Genomic DNA, 25,120 nt, shown 5'->3' on the forward strand with positions numbered 1-25,120 from the left:
CTGGGCTTGAACCTTCAACCTCAGGGCGCTGAGGCTACCGCCCTAACCACTAGGCCACTCCTCCAGTCCATTCAAGCTTCTATACCACAAGGCAACTACTGCAGGAACAGGGCTACCTGATGTCCAGATTTCCACGGACATGTCCTCCTTTTTGAGGACATGTCCAGGGCTCCGGATGGCTTTTCAAAGGCCGGCACTTTGTCCGGGTTTTGAAAAGCTTCCCGACAAAATTGCATCAGGAAGGGGCATCCGCCGCATGCGTGGATGCAATGCGGCGACATCACGCGCGCAGACATGTGACGTCATTGCTCCACGTGCGTGCATGCGCGGATGGTGTCTGGGGGCAGGGCTGGGAGGCAGAACAGGGTATGACAGAGGCTGAGCTTGGCGGTCCTGGGGGCGTGGCCACGGGTATGACAGAGGTGGTCCTGGGGGCGGAACAGGGTATGACAGAGGCTGAGCTTGGCGGTATTGGGGGCGTGGCCACGGGTATGACAGAGGCGGTCCTGGGGCGGAACAGGGTATGACAGAGGCTGAGCTTGGCGGTCCTGGGGGCGTGGCCACGGGTATGACAGAGGCGGTCCTGGGGGCGGAACAGGGTATGACAGAGGCTGAGCTTGGCGGTCCTGGGGGCGTGGCCACGGGTATGACAGAGGCGGTCCTGGGGGCGGAACAGGGTATGAAAGAGGCTGAGCTTGGCGGTCCTGGGGGGCGTGGCCACGGTCCAGATTTTCCCAATGGAAAATCTGGTAACCTTATGCATGAATACAATCTATGTCTCTATGGGCTCCTTTTACGAAGGGGCGCTAGCGTTTTTTAGCGCACGCACCGGATTAGTGCACGCTAGCTGAAAAACTACCGCCTGCTCAAGAGGAGGCGGTAGCGGCTAGCGTGCGCTATTCCGCGTGTTAAGGCCCTAACGCATCTTCATAAAAGGAGCCCTATATATTATTCAGTCAGTTAGTTAGGTGCCATCGATTCATGTTTGAGACATAGCTGACAAAGTGTCATGAATGCAAAATCAATGTCATTTGACTAAATACTTGTTATAATGCCAGTATTACAATGGGAATATCTGAAAGGGGGGAGAGGGGAGTTAGGAAGAGGAACAAGTTATAAAGTTCTGAAATTCAGGCCTTCAGGGTCCAAAGAGGCTCTGATTTAAAGCAACCAAACATACAAGCAAATCTGTCACTTAGAGCAACCATATGCAAATGGATTTCATGAATATTTAGTGCAAAGTCTAAATGAGCCTGATCAGGGAGACCTCCAGAAACAGATTTAAGACTCACTAGCTTGGTACATAAATAGCTGTTAAAAAAAAAACCAACAACCCAAAGCAGCTTGGCATTGCCATCATTCACAACTGGACATGTCCCCAGGTTTCCCCTGATCACTAGTGAGCAAGGGCTCTCTTGCTGAATAAAAGCTCCCATGTCTCCCAATCCTTCTAGGAAAGAAAGGATTTAATGCCACAACAAACACCAATACCGCTCAGCTCAGTTCAAATTGTTTTACAGTGTAAGCATAGAATATTTTACCCTCTAAAAATGGGAAATTATTTTCTTGCAGTCTAAAAATCTGCACAAAGGGGCAAATTCTATAAAGGATGCCTAAAGTAGATGTTCAGCAACTTAGGTATCCAAATAGATTGAATAATAAGCACAATTAATGACTTTAATAAGCAATAATTATAAGTTAGATGTCCAAAGGCTTTGACAGAAGGCATGTCTACAATTTTATAGATGCACATCGGAAAAAATCGTGCCTAATAGGATAGGCGTGGGCGTGGTTTTAATATGGACATCCATTTACATAATAGTATAGCATGGATGTTCTTAGGCATTCTAAAATAGTGGCATATACGCGTAAGTGTGTAATGTGTATCCAAGCCAGATATGTGTCTAAACAATACCATAAAGGAATTTCTATTCTGCTACTTGCCATTTTGGTTTAGTGTGGATTATAGAAGATGTTTAAAAGGGTGGAAAACTTAAAAAATAATCAGAAATATCATTTTAAACAGAAGTCTTAATATATTTCCTAAAAACATAGGATTTCCATCATTTTAATGTAGTGAAAGCAGTTAGCTTAGCAGGATTTAAAAAAGGGTTTGGATAATTTCCTAAAATAAAAGTCCATATGCCATTATTATGATGGACTTCGGAAAATCCACTGCTTATTTCTAAGATAAGCAGCATAAAATCTGTTTTACTCTTCTGGGATCTTGCCAGGTACTTGTGACCTGGACTGGCCACTGCAGGAAACAGGATGCTGGGCTTGATGGATGTTTGGTCTGGGCCAGTATGGCCACTCTTATGTTCTTAATTTCCTAACTCTAAGGTAGGAAAGTTCTATTCTTAATGCTAGAGGTAAGGAGTTCTAGCATTTGACTGCATGATAAGTAAAAGAAGCAGTAAAAAAAAAAAAAAAAAAAATGCATGAAAGATATTTTGTTTGTGATGGAAAAAAAAAGCAAAAAGATTATTCTGGGATAGTAGACTGCTGGGTAAAAATAGATTAGAAAGATAACTCGTAACTATTCTATAAATGCATGTATGTCTCCTGACAGCATTTAGTTTGTAGGTAGGCAAAAACATGGCTACAGCCTGTGTGGAACATGGGTGGGGTGCAATAGGAGTGAAAGTTGTGAGTTCAATCCCAGCCTGCTCCTTGTGACTCTGGGCAAGTCACTCAATCCCTCCATTGCCCCAGGTACCACAGCTAAATTGTGAGCCAGCCAGGACACTTGGGTGCTTCATGCAACCTGGGCTTACTAGGACCCTTGTCGTAGAGACTATGCACCCACTATGGCGGGGGTCTCAAAGTCCCTCCTTGAAGGCCACAATCCAGTCGGGTTTTCAGGATTTCCCCCATGAATATGCATGAGATCTATGTGTGCTTTCAATGCATATTCATTAGGGATATCCTGAAAACCCGACTGGATTGCGGCCCTCAAGGAGGGACTTTGAGATCCCTGCACTATGGTGTACTCAGGACTATACACCCCAGGGAGTCACCACTTGTGCACTTGTTATTCATTCAAAATCTTCACAAGTATTATTTAAATAAATCAAAATACTAATAGAACTAACCGAACCAAAAACTAGGTTAACAGAGAGTCAGAAGTTTTGTGGGTCCTCCTTAACAAGTGCAGTCAACGTCCCCTCCTGACGAAGCTGTTTCTTGCGAAAATCGAGGGAGACAGACATGGACACTGGTTTGGATGGATCTTAAAATGGCGAAGACGCAGGAATAGGATGTCGAGGAGAGACACCGCCATTGCGAAGATGAGATACAATAAGATAAGTGAAGTTTATGTATAACAGATGTATTTAAATCAGTGGATTAAAATGGCGGTGTGAGGGACATTTGAAAGTGCTATGTTAAGGTCCCTCTGACAACCTACGCTTGTTACTGTTATTGAGCACTAAGGTTGGTGGTCTGAGCACTTCTAAATTACCCCCTCCTGTGTAGCGCGTGTTTTAGTGTCGGCACTGGCAGTAACTGCTCCAACGCTCACAGAATTCCTATGAGCATCGGAGCAGTTACCGCTTCTGCCAGCGCTTAAACCCGCGCTACGAATTAGTAAAGGAGGGGGTAATTTTGCAAAACCTAGCTTTCGGTTTTTGCTTTTGTTTACTTCTATTAGTAATTTGATTTATTTAAATAATTCTTGTGAAGATTTTGAATGAATGTACTCAGTTCTAGCCATATTTGCTCAGCCAGGCTAGCCCAACAAAGGCTTAGATTCACTAAACCCCCCCTTACCTTTATGATCCGTGTCCGGTCCAATCCGATCCGATCCATGGCCGGGCGACCGATTCACAATGGGTCTGCATGCAAATGGCCACGATCGGAGGAACACCCACAGCGATTCTGGATAGCGATCCTGACGCATGCACAGACCATCTTCTTTGGCTGTAGATGGTCTGCGCATGCTCTCCGCGCAAGGACGAGCTGCAGTGAAACTGGGCCATTACGTTCTTCTTGATGTTACTCGAGTATATTGCTCATTGAAGCCTAGATTATTGGATTCCCTTGCTCACGTTTGCTTAGGAGCTGGATACGTAAGGGACGTGTCCTGAAGCTGTGGGAAGAAGTTTGCAATCCCTGTTGCCAGTAAACTTCTACAATTTTCATGAATTGTTGATGACTAGTAAGAAGTTTTCCTATCGGCAACATATTGGCATTCAGACATGATTAATCCCCAGTGGCTGATAATTGCTTCTTCTCCTTTTCGCGAGTCTGTGCCGCCCTGACTCACCTGCTCTCTGCCACCTATCCCCGCTTTAAACCCGCGGGTTAAAACCACGGGTTCGCACTGCAGGGAAGGGCGGCAGAGAGCAGGAGAGTCCTTCAGTGTGAGCTGGGAGAGCCAGGAGGGTGAGATTTTTTTTACTATTGGCCAGCTTTATTATTTGAGCAGGAGAGTTGGCAGGGACGTGAGCAGTCGCTTGGTTTTGGATCGGCCAGCCCAGTCGGTGTGCCTGAATTGGCTTAGTGAATCAAGGCCCTTCCTACTTTGCATGCCGTTTCCCCTCATTTGCATGCACAAATCAGATCGGGTGCGGATACGCTCGGGAGGAAGGTTAGTGAATCGGGTAGGGGTTGCAAAGTGGTCAGGACACGATCGGCGGTGGGCTTAGTGAATCTAAGGTATTTCCATAGCTCATCCAGTGCACTTCTGTCAAGAAAATCTGCTCTTACCAGGTAGTTGTCCGCGTGCTTGGATTTCAACATGCGCGTCACAGTTTGTAAATTATGCAGGTATGTTTCTTCTGAACAGCTGCTGGGAAATGAAACAGCTATGATCCGTTCAGTGATGTAGGTAAGGTCCAGCTCATAGCCTTCCTCCATGGTGTGGGCAAAGTTCTCACTTCTGTTAACAGTCAATCAGCAAGGAAAAATTGAATTAATAACCAGACATGCCTCTTGAGCTTTTACTAAAATACCAAGGCAGCAAGAATGTAAAGCCAGGGCAATGATATTCACTCCTAGTTTTTTAGGGTCACAAGTGGATCAGCTCTTCAGGATACATGCAAATTTATCTCATGTATATTCATTACAAATATCCTAAAATCCTGAAAAGCTGACCTGTTTAGAGCCCTCAAAGACTGGAAGTGACTATCTCAGGGTAACATTTACTGCTTAAGACAGTTCTGTGCACTGTGCATATGATTCTCTGGCCTGCATACTGCATGTTATTAGTAAATAGATTCCACTATATACAACAGACCCTGTGGTAATACATAATTCTTATTAACGAATGTCAGTGAACATGAAAGAGGTAGCCTGCCAGTAAATCTAGCCTTCTGAGTTAGGCAGCATTTCTGTCTATGCTTTTCAGCCACATTTCTTCACATCTGTTTTTAAATGCATATATCTTACATTTTCTCTCAATTCTTTGTAATATCTTCCCTCTACCCATTTCTGGGTATTGAAAGATTGGGTGCTTAGGGTCCACCATGCTGCCTGTGACCTTTTTCTTGGCAGGAAGTAAAGTTTGCCACTGATTTATGCAATCCCTTTTCCCTGGGGGTCTTCCATCAAGATTCAAGTCTGGCCCGACTGCTGAGCGTCTGAAATCTAATTCACTAAAGTTTTCCTAAGGCAGTGTTACTAAACTTACTTGCTCCACTTCATCACTGACGCTGAAACCGTGGATTGAAGACAAAGTTTTATTTTATTTTTCTTTCCAGCTTATGATTTATCTTTAATCTTATCTATTGTTTTGCCTTTTGTCTTTGTTTTGTTCTATTTCTATCATTTAAATTTCTCCAGAATTCTACTGTTCAACGGCTCCCCCTTCTGCTTCTATTCCTTTCTCTCCTCTCTTCTACCTTCCAAAGTATTTAGATCAATGCTGTCTTGTTAAAATGTTTATTTTATTTTTATTTTTCCTCTAACTCTACTTTTCACTTCTCTATTACCCTCCAGGTACTTTAGTTAGATTGTGAGCCTTCGGGACAGTAAGGGAATTTTTCAAGTACCTTTCTTATTTCTAATCTTAATGTATATTTTCTGTAAACCGCTTAGAACCTAACGGATGTAGCGGTATATAAGAAATAAATTACATTACATTACTTATTTATTTATTCATTCAGTTTTCTATACCGTTCTCCCAGGGGAGCACAAAACGGTTTACCTGAATTTATTCGGGTACTCAAGCATTTTTCTCTGCCTGTCCCAGCGACTGTTGCTGGGATTTAATGGTAACACCCTACTTCCAAATTTTCTTTTTGAGGGGCATTATTTGAATACATGTAGATTCTATCAGCTGTGAAGATAGAGGCTTGTGCAGATGGGAACCTCTATTTCCTAGCATGTCCAATGAGAACAGCAATGTTGCAAAATTGGATAGATTGCTGCTGCAGAAAGAACAGAGACGGAGCCGCAGATTCAATACAGTCACCCTCCATGGTTTAAATCAAGAGATAGACTTCTCTGTTTTTTGAGATGCTGCCTGCTTTTAGTTGGATTTATAAGAACATATGAATTGCCACACTGGGACATTCCAAAGGTCCATCAAGCCCAGCATCCTGTTTCAAACAGTGGCCAACCCAGGTCCCAAGTACCTAGCTAGATCCCAAGTTGTAAAATAGATTCTATGCTGCTTATCCTAGGAATAAGCAGTAGATTTCTCCAGGCCATATCAATAATGGCCTATGGACTTCTCTTTTAGAAAATTATCCAAACCTTTTTTAAACCCTGCTAAGCTAACTGATTTCTCACATTCTCCAGCAACGAATTCCAGAGTTTAATTACAGGTTGTGTGAAGAAATATTTTCTCCGGTTTGTTTTAAATCTACTACTTAGTAGCTTCATCGTATGTCCCCTAGTCCTAGTATTTTTGGAAAGAGTGAACAAGTGATTCATATCTACCCTTTCCACTCCACTCATTATTTTATAGATCTCTATCAAATCACTCCTGAGCTGTTTCTTCTCCAAGCTGAAGAGCACTAGCCGCTTTAGCCTTTCCTTATAGGGAAGTCGTCCCATCCCTTTTATCATGTTTGTCGCCCTTCTCTGTACCTTTTCTAATTCCACTATATCTTTTTTGAGATATGGTGACCAGAACTGCACACAGTATTCGAGGTGTGGCCATAGAATGATACAAAAGCATTATAACATTTTCATCTTTGTTTTCTATTCCTTTCCTGATAATTCCTAAGATTCTATTTGCTTTCTTAGCAGTCGCCACACATTGAGCTGAGGGTTTCAACGTAGCCTAAACAATGACACCTAGATCCTTTTCCTGGGCAGTGACTCGTAACATAGAACCCAGCATCACAGCTATAGTTCGGGTTCCTGTTTCCCATATGCATCACTTTGAACTTGCTCATATTAAACGTTATCTGCCATTTTGATGCCCAGTCTCTCAGTCTCACAAGGTCCTCTTGCAATTTTTCACAATCCTCTTGCGATTTAACAACTTTGAACAACTTTTTGTCATCAGCAAATTTAATTTTCTCACTAGTTATTCCCATCTCTAGATTATTGATAAATATGTTAAAAAAACAGCAGTCCCAGCACAGACCCTTGGAAAACCCCACTATTTATCCTTCTCCATTGAGAATATTTAACATTTAAACCCACTCTCTGTTTTCTGTCTTTCAACCAGTTCTCAATCCATGAAAGGACATTACCTCCTATCCCATGACGTTCTAATTTCCTCATAAGTCTTTCATGAGGTACTTTGTAAAAATGCCTTTTGAAGATCCAAATACACAATATCTCCACAGGTTTTACTTAATTTTTTAGTTCATGTATTTATTATACAATAACATTGTTTTAATTGATTCTGTAACTTGGTTACCCTCTGTAATTATGGGGTTTTTTACCTTTGATTTTATTCATATTGATATTGCTGTGGTTTTTAAGTTATGTTAATAGATGGCTTACCTAGGTTTTTTTCATTGAGTTTTCAGTTTTTTATTTTTTTAAGTTTTATGACATTGCAGACTCCATATTTCATTTAGCTTTGATGATATGAGATCCTTTTATCTGGTTTTAGATGGTTTCGGGCTCATTTTTCAAAGCCACGGTAGTGATTCCCCAGTGGCAAATGCTCTGAGGCCCATTCAATTCTTATGGGCTTCGGTGCATTTGCCAGGTAAGAATCGTTACTGCAGCTTTGCAAAAGGGGCCATTAGAGAGGTTCTTCAGTCTTTTCAAGTATTTATTTAATCTTTCAGGTTTCTTCCATGTTTGAAACACATCAATGACGTCGGTGGAATGCACTGACATCATTGGAACGCATAAAATTGATGTCCTAGCATTCCTCCACCTTTTAAACGATTTTAAGACATTTTTAGATGTTTCGAGATAATTTTTTCATGGTGATTTCATATGCCATGGAATGAGAAACATCTCAAGTGTCTTTTGAATAAGTTTGTATTATTATTTTCTTAACCCCTATTGTTGAGCACACCCCATCCACTTTGATAAATAACATGGTTTTTGACTTCTTAATGATTATATTTAACCTTATGTTTGCTGATTATTCTCCCCCACCCTTTTTTATTTTTTTTTTTTTACAAAATCGCACAAGAGGTTTTTAGCACCGGCAGGTGCGCTAAATGCTCTGCGCTGCTCCGACGGTCATAGAGTTCCTATGAGTGACGGAGCAGTGCAGAGCATTCAGCATGCCAGATGGTGCTAAAAACCTCTTGCGTAGTTTTATAAAAGGGGGGTATATGTTTTATAGCTCTGATAATTAATCCTTCTTGGATTTCATTTGTTTCTTTAAACTTTATTGCTTCTAGACTCAATTATTATGCATACCTTAGACTTGTTATATACAGGGTGTCCCAAAAGTCACTACAGACTTTTTTTTTTAAAATTTCACTCCAGGTATCATTCGCAGAGACTCGAGGCCATCAGCAAAGAATAAGCCCCGTAACATGTCATAGCTTGAGGAAAGAACACGCACGACCTGCAGCGAGGTCGGGGAAGAGATGCTGCAAAATGTCGGAGAGGTTTGCGTCCGAAGGTGGCTGAAAGCTATCGAAAATGGAGGCGCTCACGCGGAGGTATACAACTAGCCTTCGAGGCGTTTGAACGTGATGGCAAGCCTAGCGAGTAAAACTGCAACGACTCTTTTGTCGATGCTACGAATATGAATAAACTCAGGGCTCCTTTTACGAAGCCGCGTTAGCGGTTTAACCCGCGTAATGGCGCACGCTAAACTGCCGGCCGTGCTAGTCGCTACCGCTTCCTCTTGAGCAGGTGGTAGTTTTTCAGCTAGCGCAGGGGTTAGCGCGTGATTAAAAGTCGCGCGCGCTAGAGCTGCTAACGCGGCTTAGTAAAAGGAGCCCTCAGTTTCTTGTGTAATTTTAAGAATTTATTAAAAGTGTGTAGTGACTTTTGGGATGTTAAGCTGTGACCTGTTTGCTCGATTGCCATTTGCAATAAACCCAGGCACATGGGAGTAGTTTTGGTTCAACTTCCTCTAATTTTCAGTGGGTTTTCATTCTTCAGAAGTATTGGCCCAAGCCTAAATTTGAGCACCGCTATTTACCCTGTTGTAAATGCTGGTGCCCAACTTGGCATTTGGGCACGCAAGTGGCACTGCTCTATAAAATTGCACACAACTTTTCAGAACGCTCTTGCCCCTCCCCTGGCGGAAGCACCTTCCATGCTGAGTGCTAGAGGATTTAGGCACCCATAAATCACAGTTATTGCTAAGTAGCTGCAATGCTTGATTGTCAACATCAACTAATTTCTAGTTAATGGCTCATTGAACAATTTATTTGCAAGCACATCTTCGATCCGTGCTGAAATTTGAGCACCCAAATTTAGACAACATATATAGAAGAATCCAGAGATATGTTTCTATGTAAATATTAATCTAAGATCATTTGCTGCAGCAATACCTAACAAAAGTTCATGTTGAGATCTTAATGGCCCAAGAAGGACCATAAATAAATAAAGCTTCAAATAAATACCCTGGGTCAGTCCCATGAAGGGCTTTGAAAACATATGTGAGAAGCTCGACTACTCTTGCCAGTTTTACTGATTCATTTTTGTGGTGACTATTGAAAGACTCTCACGCTGGCTGGACTGTGAATTTGTGGACGTCTAAATCGGCAGAATGAATAATCTCAGGGACCAATGACCTCCTAGCCTTAGCTGGTCCCTTCCCAGAACCCTCTATACCACATTAAGATAGATGTGTTTGGGACAATGCCTCCATAGATTTATAACATAACATAACTTTATTTTTGTATACCGCCACAATCAAAAGAATTCTAGGCGGTTTACACAAGAGAGAAAAAAGCTGGACAATTCAGCGAAGTACAAATTATTAAAATGAGAATACAGCATATTTAAAAAAAACAATAAAAATTTAAGTTAATGCAGTAGAATTATTATGTTGAGAATAAAAACATCGAATTAAGAGATAAATTTATCAAATAATACTGTCTTGATTTCTTTTCGGAAGGCGTCGTGAGATAACATGGCTCCGCTAATATAATTACCCAACCAGGACTGTTGTTTATTTGCTTGAAATGCAAGCATCCTGTCTCAAAAAGGCCTAATTTTACAGCCTAAAATCTTCGGGTATGCAAATAAGTTACAATTCCTGGTTACCCTCACTTGGTTATATAGCACTACACTGAGAATCCACACCTGATGAAAGACTACAAACCACAGAAACTACAAACAAATCAAGATATGTTCTTTCAATAATGCAAAGAAATGCCTTTTACGCTGCTTTTGTTTAAATCTTTTTGACTGCAATTCAAATGAAGGAACGTGCAGCTACAATTCCCCAGAAAAAAATCATTACACTCTTATATGATAATACATATAAACATTTTAAAGTTTTAAGGTTACACCCCACCTTTTAGAAAACCGCAAAAGCGTTTTTTGGTGCAGGCCGGTGCGCAGAATGCTCTGCGCTGCTCCTGATGCTTATAGAAACTCTAAGAGCATCGGGAGCAGCGCAGAGCATTCAGTGCACTGGCCTGCGCTAAAAACCGCTTTTGCGATTTTGTAAAAGTAAGGGACAGATTTTAAACATTTATGTGGTTGTTGCCTTCCTTAATCACTTCCTCCGGCTGCATCCACATTAAAAAAAAAAAAATTACCCACATAAATCGCTTTAAAAAATCCCCTTCTGTAGTCTTACAACTGAAATATGGCAGGTCACTTGGAAGCCCACCTTTATCAAGCTGAGACACTAAACATACACTAAACATAGACAGATGATATAGTGGCTATACTTATAATTGGAATATCATCTATATTATCACATCAATTTACAACTTCCAGTGTCCATATACTTTTAACATAATCCTTAATCAGATAAAGGTTATACCCGATCCTCAGAGGGTTAATGTACCCAATGGTTCAAGTGGCCAAGCTCACTGAACCCTATCTTCATGGGATCGAACGTGCTTTTTTTTATATATATATACTTTTTTTTGAACCATACTTATATGGAATACTTATGTGAAGTTTATTACTTAGCTTTCACAATTTTTCTAGGGGAGCGCCTCTACCTAGAAATAATTCCCCTAGAAAAATTGTGAAAGCTAAGTAATAAACTTCACATAAGTATTCCATATAAGTATGGTTCAAAAAAAAGTATATATATATAAAAAAAAAGCACGTTCGATCCCATGAAGATAGGGTTCAGTGAGCTTGGCCACTTGAACCATTGGGTACATTAACCCTCTGAGGATCGGGTATAACCTTTATCTGATTAAGGATTATGTTAAAAGTATATGGACACTGGAAGTTGTAAATTGATGTGATAATATACACTAAACATAAACACACAGAACTTTTGCTAGGTGATAGATACTGCAGAGACACCATAAATGGAACAAGTTGTAAGATATAGCAAAAACAACCCAATGAAAATAAATGTCCTCTGCAGGCAAAATCTGGTTGTGTGTACAAGTGCAGCTGGTTAAATGAACACTTACTGAGATAACTTGTCCTGGCTGAATGATGAGTTTTTTGAATGATTTAGGGAACCCTGGAGAATAAAAATATAAAGACAGAGTCATTTTGAATCAACTTATTATTGTAGCATGTGTAACACACAGGTACATTATTGAAAATGTATTGCCTTAAACTATGAGCTCCTTTTACGAAGGTGCATTAGGGTCGTACCGTGCGCTAAAATGCCGCACACGTGGAATAGCGTGCGCTAGCCGCTACCGCCTCCTCTTGAGCAGGCGGTAGTTTTTCGGCTAGCACGCGCTACAGCGTGCGCTAATCCGGTGCGTGCGCTAAAAACACTAGCGCACCTTCATAAGAGGAGCCCTATATTTACCATATTCTGTATGAAGTGGAGCTATCAGGCACAATTCTAATTTAATATAGGAATCTACAATATTGAGATGCAAAAGGATCTGCGGTTACAGATTGTTTTCAGTCTCTTTACACTTTGTGAAGGGAATGATCACAGCAGGTTGAACGGCTGTTGGTTTTATTTACTTTGCAGCATTTATGGCCTTATAAGTTCTGGAGGTAATAATAAAAAATAAAAAAACCGTTTAAAAAGTGTCCTAAGTGGCTACTTGGACGATCAAAAAGCCTGATCGTCCAAGTACCCATAACCAAAGCTGGTTTTTAGACGTATCTAAAACCAACTTAGGCCTTTCCCCTGCCTCTAAACGCACAGAGAGAAAAGAGGTGTGTTTAGAGGAGGGGAAAGGGCGGGCAGTGGGCGGGAGGTGGGCCGACCTACACCTAGGCGTACAACAGGTATAACCAATACAGTTTAGTCGGCACTTAGACCTTCTTCACTTAGACGAAATAAAACCAGGTCTAAGTGCCAAAAAACAGGCCGCTGAGCTGATGGCCGTTGGCGCCATCAGTTCAGCGGCCCGGCAACCTAACCATCGCGGCAGGAGAGATGCCCCATCTCCCCTACCGCGATGCCATTACTCTTCTGCCCGAACTGCCGCGACCCGCTTCTGGGTTGAACGTTTAGGGACTTAGGCCAAAAGGGGACTTAGACGCTTTTTTTGATTTTGCCCCTCTCTGTATCTAAGATACATTCGGCTAAAAAGCATTAGCATGCAGCCAAGTGGAATGAGAAATGAATTCATCCGCCTTTCCTGAGGAAAAATGCACAGCTCTAGTTTTCTTATATGAGTTTTCGTATTCTATCCTACCAAAGAGGACGCAAGTTATGACATCAGAACAACTGCTGCTGCTGTTCACAATACACATTGCCCCCAAAGTCTGTGAATAGGAATTTCACCCTGGTTCACGACCAAGCTAATTATTTGTGTTACCAATGCCCAGTCGAAACTTTATGGCTTCCAGGAAAAAAGGTGTGAAGGTTGCCCTTCTACTGTGGACTTGAAGCACTGTCATACCTAAGCTGCAAGATAGAAAAGGCTAAAACAACCTCACTGTACTTTATCTAATAACTAACTGGCATCGAACAACAAACAAAAAGAACTCTATGTTCTTTTCAAACACTGCACCGAGGGAATCTTTCCAGCTAACAAAATGAAACACTTTTATCTGGAATTATTTAAGGCAGTGGACTGTGACACAACTGCCTTACCGTTCTTAAACTAGGCACTCAAGGGCAAAACATAAAGGGCAACCTTTCAGAAAGCTCCGTTTCAATTGGATAGCATATTTGAGTTCATAAAGAGTTCTTTAGCAGTCTTTGGCATAGCATTCTACTGGTGGAATCATTCACTAAGTTTGGTTTCACTGAACCTGTAATCAGCTTCTCTCCAGCAGCATCACTATTGGGGATCAGACATAGCTTATGCTTCAGATCGGTCACTCTCTAAATATCCCAAGGTGTGCAATAATGAACAAAACATTTTTATTAAAAATGTTTCTTGATCCTAATGTTGGACATCAGTCTGTAAGGGCTCCTTTTACTAAGGTGCGCTTAGGGCTTTAACGCGCGGAATAGCGCACGCCACATTGCCGCGCGCGCTAGACCTTAACGCCAGCGTTGAGCTGGCGTTAGTTCTAGAAGCGTAGCGCGTGGTAATTTCCTGCGTGCGCTAAAAACGCTAGCGCACCTTAGTAAAAGGAGCCCTATATCACCATACTCTGGGAATACTAAAAAGAGGGTGCCAACATTTAGGCTCCAATATGACATGGCTAAATGTGATGATGGGTGTCAGAGCGTGAGCACTGACAGCTATGCGCATAATCTATAGAATGTTTGGTCTCAGCAGTCAGGAGATAGAGATTGCTATTGAATGGTTAGCTCCTCCTCCTTCCCCTCCATCTTTGACTATTTTGGAGTCTCCTGAATCCTCTCAGGACAATTTAGTTATAGAAGAGAGCCAACACAGTGTAGTGGATGAAAAGGAAAATAAGTATCTATTAAATGTTGGAAATGCTCCTGGATGCCAGCAATGATGGATGAATCTGTTGCAGTAACAGCAAGATGCTTGAGTAACTGGGCACATGACGGAAGGACGTTGCAGTTGGTAGAGTCTGATCAGCAGACAAGACTCTTGTTGCCACAACCAAGGCAGACAAGACACACGTGATGTCACTGAATAGTAATGAATTTAAATCCAAAAGCAATTTCTCCAGTTTATTTTAATCGCTGAATTCAGTTGCCAGTTGTCTAAAGTGTGTTAAGTTTTTACATATTGATACCAGCATTTTATAGATCTTGTTTCAAGTTTCAAGTTTTATTTCACATTTGATGAATCGCCTATTTCGAAATTCTAGGCGATGTACATAATAATATAATATAGAAACTTTAACCTAATTACAATAAAATCAATTAAGACTCACATGAAAGATAGGGAAGGAGGGTAAAGTTACAATGGAACAGCCTGTTTAAGGCAAGTTTCAAGCTTAAATTAGAGAATGACATGGGGACACAGTTTGGCCCGTGGCCACGGATTCTATCGCTATCTCCACCCCTTCCCCATTGGCTCCGTCTCTGTTCCTGTCTCGTGGTTAACCATGGGTACCTGTCCCTGTGTCATTCTCTAGTGCTGTGCAAGACATAAATGTATTTATAGAATAACGTTTAGGTGGAATTCTGGCATTTATGTGCCAAATAAAATTAAATGCATGTGTAATTGGCATATAACTGTTGGGTTGGCACATACTTTAAAGAATTTCCCTTGATGGGGATAATTTTCTAAAGGAGGCACTAGCATTTAGGTGCCAAAATCGCGAGTAACTGATCAGAATACTAACGTACATCCATATATGTGTGCACACGTGTACGTAAATTACCAATATTCTATAGAATAGAACCTAAATGCAATAGGTGTAATTCAAAGGTAGTGTACATACATCTAGAGCATGGTAGCAGCATCAGTGGGACACATATACACATACATTATTGAATACTATAATTTAAGTGTGCTTCTCAGCAATACAAGCGTGAGCTTTACACCAGCTCCACTGCTTTCAGAGAAGATGTCTGAGAGAGGCATTATCATAATCATAGACTCCCCCCTGTATGCCTATCCCCTCTTAATCATGTGGAGGGGCATAATCAAAAGGGATGTCTAAGTCCATTTACATCCAACTCGCAAGTCTTCCAAAGTAGAAAACAGCCTAGGACACATTTTCAAAAAAATACGTCCAAAATTTTTTTACTTTCGAAAATCGTCTAATTATACATCCTGCAGATCTGATCATCCAAGTTGCTAAATCGTCCATCTTTATACCACATTTTCGTCTAACTTTTCGTCCAAGTCCAAAACACATAGAACAAGCCCTGTTGTACGTGGGAGGGGTCTACAAAGTTATGGACTGAACACCCAGACATGGCACCTAAATAGCGGGGTACCTTAGAGGGCACTGCTGTGAACTTCACAAAAAGGGTGCCATATCTTCTCCTCACTACAGCTCCCTTATAGGTCACGGTGAGCCCCCCAAACCACCTCCAGAATCCCCTAGACCCACTTATCTACCACCCCAATAGCCCTTATGGCTGCAGGAGCCACTTATATGCCAGTACAAAAGGGTTTTGGGGGTGTATAGGGGAGTGCATATGTTTAAGTATCAATGCAGTGATTACAGGGGCTTATGGGCATGGGTCCTCCTTTCCATGAGTCCTTAACTCACCCCCAAGACGACTTAAGCTGCCTTTGTGCTGGATGACTAGGCTTTCCTATGCTAGGCAGCCAGGTGGTCTGGAGGCTGAATTTTAAAGGTGTGATTAATATTTTTATGGGGGTGGGGGGTCGGGGATCACTGGGGTAGTGTGTGGGATCTATTTTATGTGTTTGCAGTGCTTCTCTGGTGACTTTAGGTGGGTTTTTGTGACTTAGACCACGTCCAAGCTCCGTCGATCGTCGGCTGTATAACTTTCGGTTATATATGCTGTACAACTAAGTCTAAGCCGGCCCACGTCCCGCCCAACTCCTGCCCTCGACACTCCTCCCGAAACGCCCAATTTAGCTTTGGTCGTTCAGCGGCACTATGAAGGCCTAGGTCGTTTAGAAATACGTCCAAAACCCGTTTTTAGTATCGGCACTTGGACGTATTTGGGAAATGTTCATCAAAGTGCTGACTTAGACAGGATTTTGGACGTTTTTCTCTTTCAATTATGAGCCCCTTAGCCTCCACCACCTCCATTGGAGCTTGCTACAGCTGCAATAAATGTAGAAAATGACCAGGGAACAATTTGGATATTTGAGGCTAGACCTGTTTCAATAATGAGTAAGTGCCAAAAAGATGCCCAAACCGACCAGATGACTGCTGGAGGAATGAAGGCATGACTCCCTTCCGCACCCTCTTCCACACCCCCAAAGATGTCAATGAAACAGTACATGTTATCCTATATTATAGCTTCAAATATTCTACTTACACTTATCCCTATAGGAGCAGACCTAGACATATCCCAAGCTGCGAGCTACAGACAGGTAGCAAGCATACCATTCATGAAGAAGTTGATAATTTGTAGTTGCCACCCAACGAAAAGATTATATTTCAAAATGGAACTTACTATTTCCCTCCCAATATGGGTTCAGATAAGAACACAGTACAGAAACATGCTTGACTGATCTGACATCAAGAGTTGGATCAGTATTAAGCACAAGTAAACAAAAGTTACTACCACAATTCAACATCTCAACAGCATTTGACGGTGCTAAATAGGCTAGATGAAATAGGAATCTCGGGAATAATATTGCAATGGTTTAAAGGCTTCCTGATGAAAAGACGCTACAGAGTTTTAAAAGAAGGAGCCTTGTCTGACTACTGGTCTCCACCATGTGAAGTACCAAAAGGATTTCCCAACTCACCACTATTATACAACATTTTTATGACCACATTGAACTCAATAAGCCTCTGACCAGGGGAATGATTCTTCACATACACAGGTGATGTCTTTCTACTAATCCCTGCAAGTCTGAACCATGCAAGCATGACTACAATATTGTCTAGAATTACTAACTAAAGTTCAAACACTGAAAACCCAAACTATTATGGTGTGGGTAACACACACATCTAATCCCATCTATTATTACTCTGACAACTGGAACCAGCTTCAGTATTGTGAAAACCTCCAAAGTACTGGGAGTCACTTTAACTTAGCCCGAAAATCCTTTCTTATGCTACAAAAACTAAGAAGAGTAAGATCCTACTTCTTCCAACAGCACTACACTTCCTTTGTGGCTGTATTTATCTACATATGGAGCATGGATGATGTGGACTCAAAGGGCACGATTTTTGTAAGATGGCAAAGCCTGTAAGTGAGGCAGAAGCTGGGAACTGCTATTAGTTTGCCCATTAACTAGTGTCGTTAATTATGTTGACCATGAAGCATGTTTGCCACATTTTCCATGAACTTGAGAAAAATATCCATGTGTCAATCCTTATGGCTAAATTCCAAGATTCAAATTGGCGAGTCTAATATCGCCTGGAAGCACTGGATGCAAGCAGGCAAACGTACATTAGATGATGTTATATCAAATGGGAAAATGCTTGATTTTTCACGACTGCAACAATCTTTTGCTATTTCAAAGTCTCAAATTTATGTATTGCAGTTGAAGCAAGCCATTCAGAAGGGGTTCCCTGATTGGCGAAATTTAAAAAATCAGTACAGCTTGCAGGTTTTATGCTTCCAGACAGATTTCCTAGGGCATCAGGCTGCCCAGTGGTATAAATTAATGTCTGGTTAAATGAATAAGAAACCAAAAACTAGTCAAGAGACATTTGGAGCAAACTTCTGTGTCTCAATGGCCATGAATTTGGACTTGGAGGATGAGATGTATGGCATCAGCATCTATGAGACAAACTTGTTTTTTCTTGTTGCATAGAAGTTTTTGGACCCCTGTTAGATTACAAAAGTTAGATAGTTCAAAATCTAATAGATGCAGGCACTTATCTTGATATAGGGACACTGGATCATCTGCTGTTCTATTGTCCTTTGATACTCAACTTTTGGAAGTCAATATGGGGACAGATTAATTCCATATTGGAGTCATCGATTCCATTGACATATGATATCGTCATATGTGGGATGATATTGCATTCTAAACCCTCATTGGACAGATATAAATGTTGGCTTTTCCTTATTATGACTGGGATAGCCATGCAAATGGTTACTCGTAATTGGAAAAATTGGGATCGCCTTAGTTAAACTTTTTGCTGGGCAAATTTATGTCTATTTTATAAGTATGAAAAGATGAACGCTGACATGTTGGGGCATAATAAGATATTCAAATTAGTTTGGGGTCCATTGACGTCTTTTATAGCTTTGTTATAATTGTCTTTTTTTTATTGTCTATTGTTTTAACAAGCATCCAAGAGAGGGTGGGAGGAGGGGGGATATCACTTTTATATTCCCTGTTTGAAAATATTTGATGGGGGAGGGGTTTTTATTCTTTCTGTATTGTAATTGATGGATTATAAGTGCTGATTGTGATTATTACTATATGTGTGGAGGGGCATAATCGAAAGGAACGTCTAAGTCCATTTTCGTCCAAGTCGCAAGCCATCCAAAGTAAAAAATAGCTTAGGACACATTTTCGAATAATACGTCCAAATATTTTTTGGTTTCGAAAATCGTCTAACTATACGTCCTGCCGATCTGATCGTCCAAGCCGCTAAATCGTCTATCTTTATACCACATTTTCATTAACTTTTCGTCCAAGTCAAAAACGCATAGAACAAGCCCTGTTGGATGTGGGAGGGGTCTGCAAAGTGATGGACTGAACACCCAGACATGGCACCTAAATAGTGGGGTACCTTACAGGGCACTGCTGTGAACTTCACAAAAAAGGGTACCATGTCATCATCTCACTACAGCTCCCATATAGGTAACGGTGAGCCCCCCAAACCACCTCCAGAATCCCCTAGATCCACTTATCTACCACCCTAATAGACCTTATGGCTGCAGGAGCCACTTATATGCCAGTACAAAAGGGTTTTGGGGGTGTATAGGGAAGTGCTTATGTTTCAGTATCAATACAGTGATTACAGGGGCTTATGGGCATGGATCCTCCTCTCTATGGGTCCCTAACCCACCCCCAAGATGACTTAAGCTGCCTCTGTGCAGGATGACTAGGCTTTCCTATGCCAGGTGATGTTGGTCTGGAGGCTGAATTTTAAATGTGTGATTATTATTTTTATGGGGTTGGGGGGGTCGGTGATCACTGGGGTAGTGTGTGTTGGTCTGTATTATGTGTTTACAGTGCTTATCTGGTGACTTTAGGTGAGTTTTTGTGACTTAGACCATGTTTTAAATGGTCTAAGTCATAACGTCCAAGTTCCGTCTAGGCTCTGTTGTAAAACTTTCGGTTATACATGCTGTACGACTAAGTCTAAACCTGCCCACGTCCCGCCCAAATCCTGCCCTCGACACTCCTCCTGAAATGCCCCGTTTAGCTATGGTCATTCAGCAGCACTATGAAGGCCTAGGTCGTTTAGAAATACGTCCAAAACCCGATTTAATTATCAGCGCTTGGACGTCTTTCGTTTATGATCGTCCAAGTGCCGACTTAGGCCGGTTTTTGGACGTTTTTCTCTTTCGATTATGAGCCCCATACTGTTTGCACTTATGTTTGTTTGAAAACTTAGGGCTCCTTTTACTAAGGTGCGCTAGCAGTTTTAGCACGTGCGCTAAACACTAACGTCTCCATAGAGCTTGCTTTAGTATTTTCCATTTAGCACAGGGTTTGCTCACGTTAATCTTCAAAGAAAAGCGACCAAGATGATAAAGGGGATGGAACTCCTCTCGTATGAGGAAAGACTAAAATGGTTAGGGCTCTTCAGCTTGGAAAAGAGACAGCTGAGGGGAGATATTATTGAAGTCTACAAAATCCTGAGTGGAGTAGAACGGGTACAAGTGGATCGATTTTTCACTCCATCAAAAATTACAAAGACTAGGGGCTCCTTTTAGTAAGCTGCGATAGGGGTTTTAGCGCGCGCTAAATGGCCACGCGGGCTAGATGCTAACGCCAGCATTGAGCTGGCGTTAGTTCTAGCTGGGAAGCGCGGGTTTAGCGCGCGCTAAAAATGCTATCGCAGCTTAGTAAAAGGAGCCCTAGGGGGCACTCGATGAAGTTACAGGGAATTACCTTTAAAACCAACAGGAGGAAATTTTTTTTCACTCAGAGAATAGTTAAGCTCTGGAACGCGGTTGCCAGAGGATGTGGTAACAGCAGATAATAAAGGTTTAAGAAAGGTTTAAGAAAGGTTTGAACAAGTTCCTGGTGAGGTTATTGAGAAAGACACGGGGGAAGCCACTGCTTGCCCTGGATCGGTAGCATGGAATGTTGCTACTCCTTGGATTTTGGCCAGGTACGAGGGACCTGGATTGGCTCTGAGGCACTGTGGAATGAGCCATTATGACATCACAATCTTAGCTCTGGAATGTTGCTCTCATTGGGGTTCCGGAATCTTGCTATTCTTTAAGATGCTGGAATGTTGCTACTCTTTGGCTTTTGGCCAGGTACTAGTGACCTGGATTGACTTGATGGACCATTAGTCTGATCCGGTAAGGCTATTCTTATGTTCTTAAAAGATTTGCAAAACTTATAAAATCACGCTTAGTGCTGGTTATATGTCATAACTTTTAAGTGCAAGACGAGCAAAACATTCACAAAATCGGCACCACGGAAACCGTGCGTGCCTCCCGCGAACCGGCACCCTCCCCCTGCGATCTGGCACCCCCCTCCCCCAGCCGCTTCTTACTGTCATCTGGGCCTCGGCACCGGCATGTCCTGTGCGTTGGTGCCAGTGCCCGAAGATCGGCTTCCTCTTCTTGCTGGGCCTTGAGCATGCGCAGGACATGCCGGTGCTGGTGCCGAGGCCCAGATGACAGTAAGAAGCGGCGGGGGGGGTGCCGAATCACGGCGGGGGGGGTGCCGAATCGCAGGGGGGAGGGTGCCGGATCGCAGGGTGGGCCATCGGGGGGAACGTATCAAAGCGAGTTTCCATTATTTCCTATGGGGAAACTCACTTTGATATATGAGTATTTTGGTTTACGAGCATGCTTCTGGAACGAATTATGCTCGTAAACCAAGGTACCACTGTATTCAAAATTTCTCAACTTTTTTTAAAAGTCCTCATCTTCGGCCTCACACCTGATTTAATTTAATAGGGACAAGAGATCTAGGGTGAGAGGGCTAGTGACAGTTCTTTAAAACATGAAAAGATTATTCAGACAAAATTGTAAAATAATACATTACTTACTGCCTCGGTTACATGACTTAAAAATGTGTCCAGGTTTTGTTGCTGGAAAAAAAAAAATAAGAATTATTATTATTTTTTAAAATTCTTTATTTACAGTACTGTATATCAGTTTCAACATAAAGGGTTCCTTTTACAAAGCTGCGCTAACGGTTTAAGCACGTACTTAGCGTGTGCTAAATTGCCGTGCGCGCTAGATACTAACGCCGGCATTGAGCTGCGTAGCGTGGGTTTAGCGCGTGCTAAGATTCTGCGTGTGCTAAAAATGCTATCCCAGCTTTGTAAAAGGAGCCCAAAATCAAAGCATTTTCAGAAAAATCAATTCAGGAAAGTAGATAACAATGAAAGGACAATAAATGGACAGTATTATCCAAGCCCACATCAAGAGAACATATCAAAGTTCAATAACAAGAACAAAAGAGAAAAAGGAAAGTTAGCACCTTAGCACCAAATTATTGCTGTTACTTCATATTAGAGAATGACACAGTGACAAAATTCATCACTGTCCCCGTCCCCGCGGATAACCGCGGGAAATAATCCCATGTCGTTTTCTAGTGTCTATTTCAGCCTCAGTCCTTCTACACCAGCATTCTTCAAAGCAAAGCTTGCGGGTCGGTGGTTGTGGCCATCATACTCTGATTCTTATGTGAGCCAAGGATAATGAAGCCATTGTGACATCACTGATGTGATTGGCTCTTAGGCACTGGTGGAATGAGGCATTATGACATCACAATATCTGCTCTGGATACCAGAGACTGTCATTCTCAACCTGTAGTAAAGTCGGGCTACACCAATCAGGAGCTGCTTTGACACGCAGCTCCTGAATGGTGTAGCCCGACTTTACTACAGGAAGAGGCGGTCGGAGCAGACCGCAAATGAGTGAGTCCGTGATTCGTGAACCGTGAATTCGCTGGGGAACACTGTACTTTTATTGTAAATTGCTTTGGAAATTTTATTGTTTTCTCACTTTTTATTTGATTGTAAACTGCTCTGATGTCATTCACAAAGGATACTTTAAAAAGTCCAAATAAACTATCGTACACATATTTATCCCATCTGATTCACCCAAACAAGTTGCCAAAAACTGTTTACATCAGACTAATACTCAAATAAAAAAAAAAGGTACATACTAAAATATCAGCTATAGACACTTACATAATCAAATGCAGTACATTATTATAAATAAAACATCTGTACAACCACTGAAAGCACTTAGGACCTGAAACACCACAACCAAAATCATGGATTTGTACTATTGCAATATCAGGACCTTCTGACATTCCCCTGCCAAAATAAATAATGAAACGAGTACAGGCGATATTTCTGCTTATCTTAATTTTCAGCTTAGTCATTTTGACCCGGATTCTATAAATGGCCCCGTTGGTGGTGGCCGCCTTAAAAACAGCCGTCGATTGCATGTCAATCACGCAATAGTGCTATTTATAGAATCGTGCTTTCAGAAAAGATAGGTGCCGGAAATATAGGGGGTCTTTTACTAAGGCGTGCTAGCCGATTTAGCACGCTCTAAATGTTAACACGCCCATTATATTCTTTGGACGCATTAGCATTTAGTGTGTGCTAAATTGGCTAGCGTGCCTTAGTAAAAGACCCCCATATATTTTATTTTTAAAATTGTTTATTAATTTTATATAGCAAAATATAGCTGATACAGTGTAAGAAAATTTACATAAATTAGCAATATGTTCAGAAAACACCAAGAAACTATACATAAATAAATTAAGAACAACCCCCCAACCCCCCAAAATAAGCCCATCCCCCACCCACCTCCTGTATGTGTATAAAAGGATCTTGAACTGAAACCAACTCCAAAAGGGAACATTTTATGCGAGACTGTTTAAAGAAAACTAACATATGTATCTAGCGGACCCCGTGTTTCTTAAAATTTTCAAAACTCCCCAGATTTTTCTGACATCTCTCTTTCACACCTATAATACTGACGTACATGCAAACTGTGTGTAGTGTGTCACGGCAGATTTCGTGCATGATGCCGGCGAGGAGAAGGGTATTGCGTTCTCTAAGTCCTATAAGTGAACCTCCATTTTATACATGGGGGGGTGAGGCGGGGAGGAGATGTTGCTTTTCAAAACAATTTAACTGGCCAGAAATGACTCCTGAATGGTTAAATCACCTGTTCAGGGCTAACCAGTCATTTTCAGTGGCACTTAAACTAATTAGCACTGCTGAAAATAACAGGTTAATGCTGAACTGAAAACTGGCCATTTTGGGGACATTCCGGGCAGTGGTGCAGTAAAGGGGGGTGGGGGGGACAGATTACCCTGGGTGCTGTCTTGGTGGGGGTGCCTCACCCCACCCTTGCCATACTCATGCCCTCTCTTCAGCCCCATTCTGTACCACTTTAAATCTTCACCAGTGCAAGCAACTTCTCAGGCCTGCTACTCGCGCTGGCCTGGCTCCCCTTTGAACTCACTTCCAGATTGAAGGGCCAGGAAGTGACATCAGAAGGAAAGCCAACGCTGGCGCGAGCAGCAGGCCGGAGAAGCTGCTCGTGCGGCTGAACATTTAATGAGGTATGGAGGGAAGGGAGGGCATGAGTGTGGCATGAGGGGTGGAGAAAGAGGAGTGGAGGGTGATGAGGAGGGGGCAGGGGTGCCACCATCCTGGGTACCTCCTACCCTCGCTATGACACTGATTCCGGGGGTGGAATCGGCATTTGGCAAGTTAAGTGCTGACATTCAGCACTTAACCAGGCAGGTTTATCATACAAATTGGACCACTAGGACCACGTAAAGTTCAATCCTATCTTCAAGTTTCAAGTTTAATAGTGTTTGATTTTACGCAATGTCATATAATTCAATGCGTATAACATGTATCCATTATATAAAAGAAAACAGGATGGACAAAATAAAATAAGACAATACATACATATCGTTTTTGTTCTATTACAAACTGATACAAACTGGTACAAATGGATGATGGGAGGGGCTACAATTTATAAAAAAAGGGGAACATTTGAGGTAAGAACACAAAGGATGGGATCACTTGAGGAAGGTATAAAATGAATAAGATGAAGATATTTTAATAGTTTGTATAGATTTAGTTTTATTGAACAGACTATGTGATATTGACCTCTTTATAGAAAAGAGATTTTAGGGAATGCTTAAATTTTTTTTATTTTTTTTTTTAATTTGATGATCTATTTGTTTAATGCATTAGGGTCAAGATATTGTATTTAATTAATTATTCTATCTATATATTGAATGCATCTTTATAAAGGAAACCTTTTAAGGCGCGCTTAAATTTATCTAAGGATGGTTCGCCACGTAAGTAAATTGGCAAATTGTGGTAACCCATAGCCAGCACTGAATTTCTGGATTTAACACTAACGACGCTCAGCAAAACGCTGATTGTCACTGGCTGATTATTGGGCCCATAGACTGTAATTGAGATGCCCAGGTTGGGACATGCTCAATTGCGGTGGTAATTTAGAAAAGGATCATGCCGATATAAAGCCTTTTCTAAA

General features: G+C 41.7%; 1 protein-coding gene across 5 annotated transcripts in view; it reads right to left on the bottom strand.

The window, feature by feature from the left end:
• Positions 1–25,120, bottom strand: part of TNS3 (tensin 3) — a 776,331-nt gene that overhangs the window by 443,616 nt on the left and 307,595 nt on the right. For all 5 annotated transcript variants that reach the window (XM_033930434.1, XM_033930433.1, XM_033930436.1 and 2 more), the window contains 3 exons: positions 21,622–21,663; positions 11,940–11,992; positions 4,711–4,882 (listed from right to left, as the gene is read on the bottom strand). In XM_033930434.1, the coding sequence (XP_033786325.1) occupies positions 4,711–4,882; positions 11,940–11,992; positions 21,622–21,663 (267 nt within the window). The remainder of the gene's footprint in view (positions 1–4,710; positions 4,883–11,939; positions 11,993–21,621; positions 21,664–25,120) is intronic.

The sequence above is a fragment of the Geotrypetes seraphini genome, chromosome 2 (assembly GCF_902459505.1).
Source record: "Geotrypetes seraphini chromosome 2, aGeoSer1.1, whole genome shotgun sequence".
Taxonomy (NCBI): Eukaryota; Metazoa; Chordata; class Amphibia; order Gymnophiona; family Dermophiidae; genus Geotrypetes; species Geotrypetes seraphini.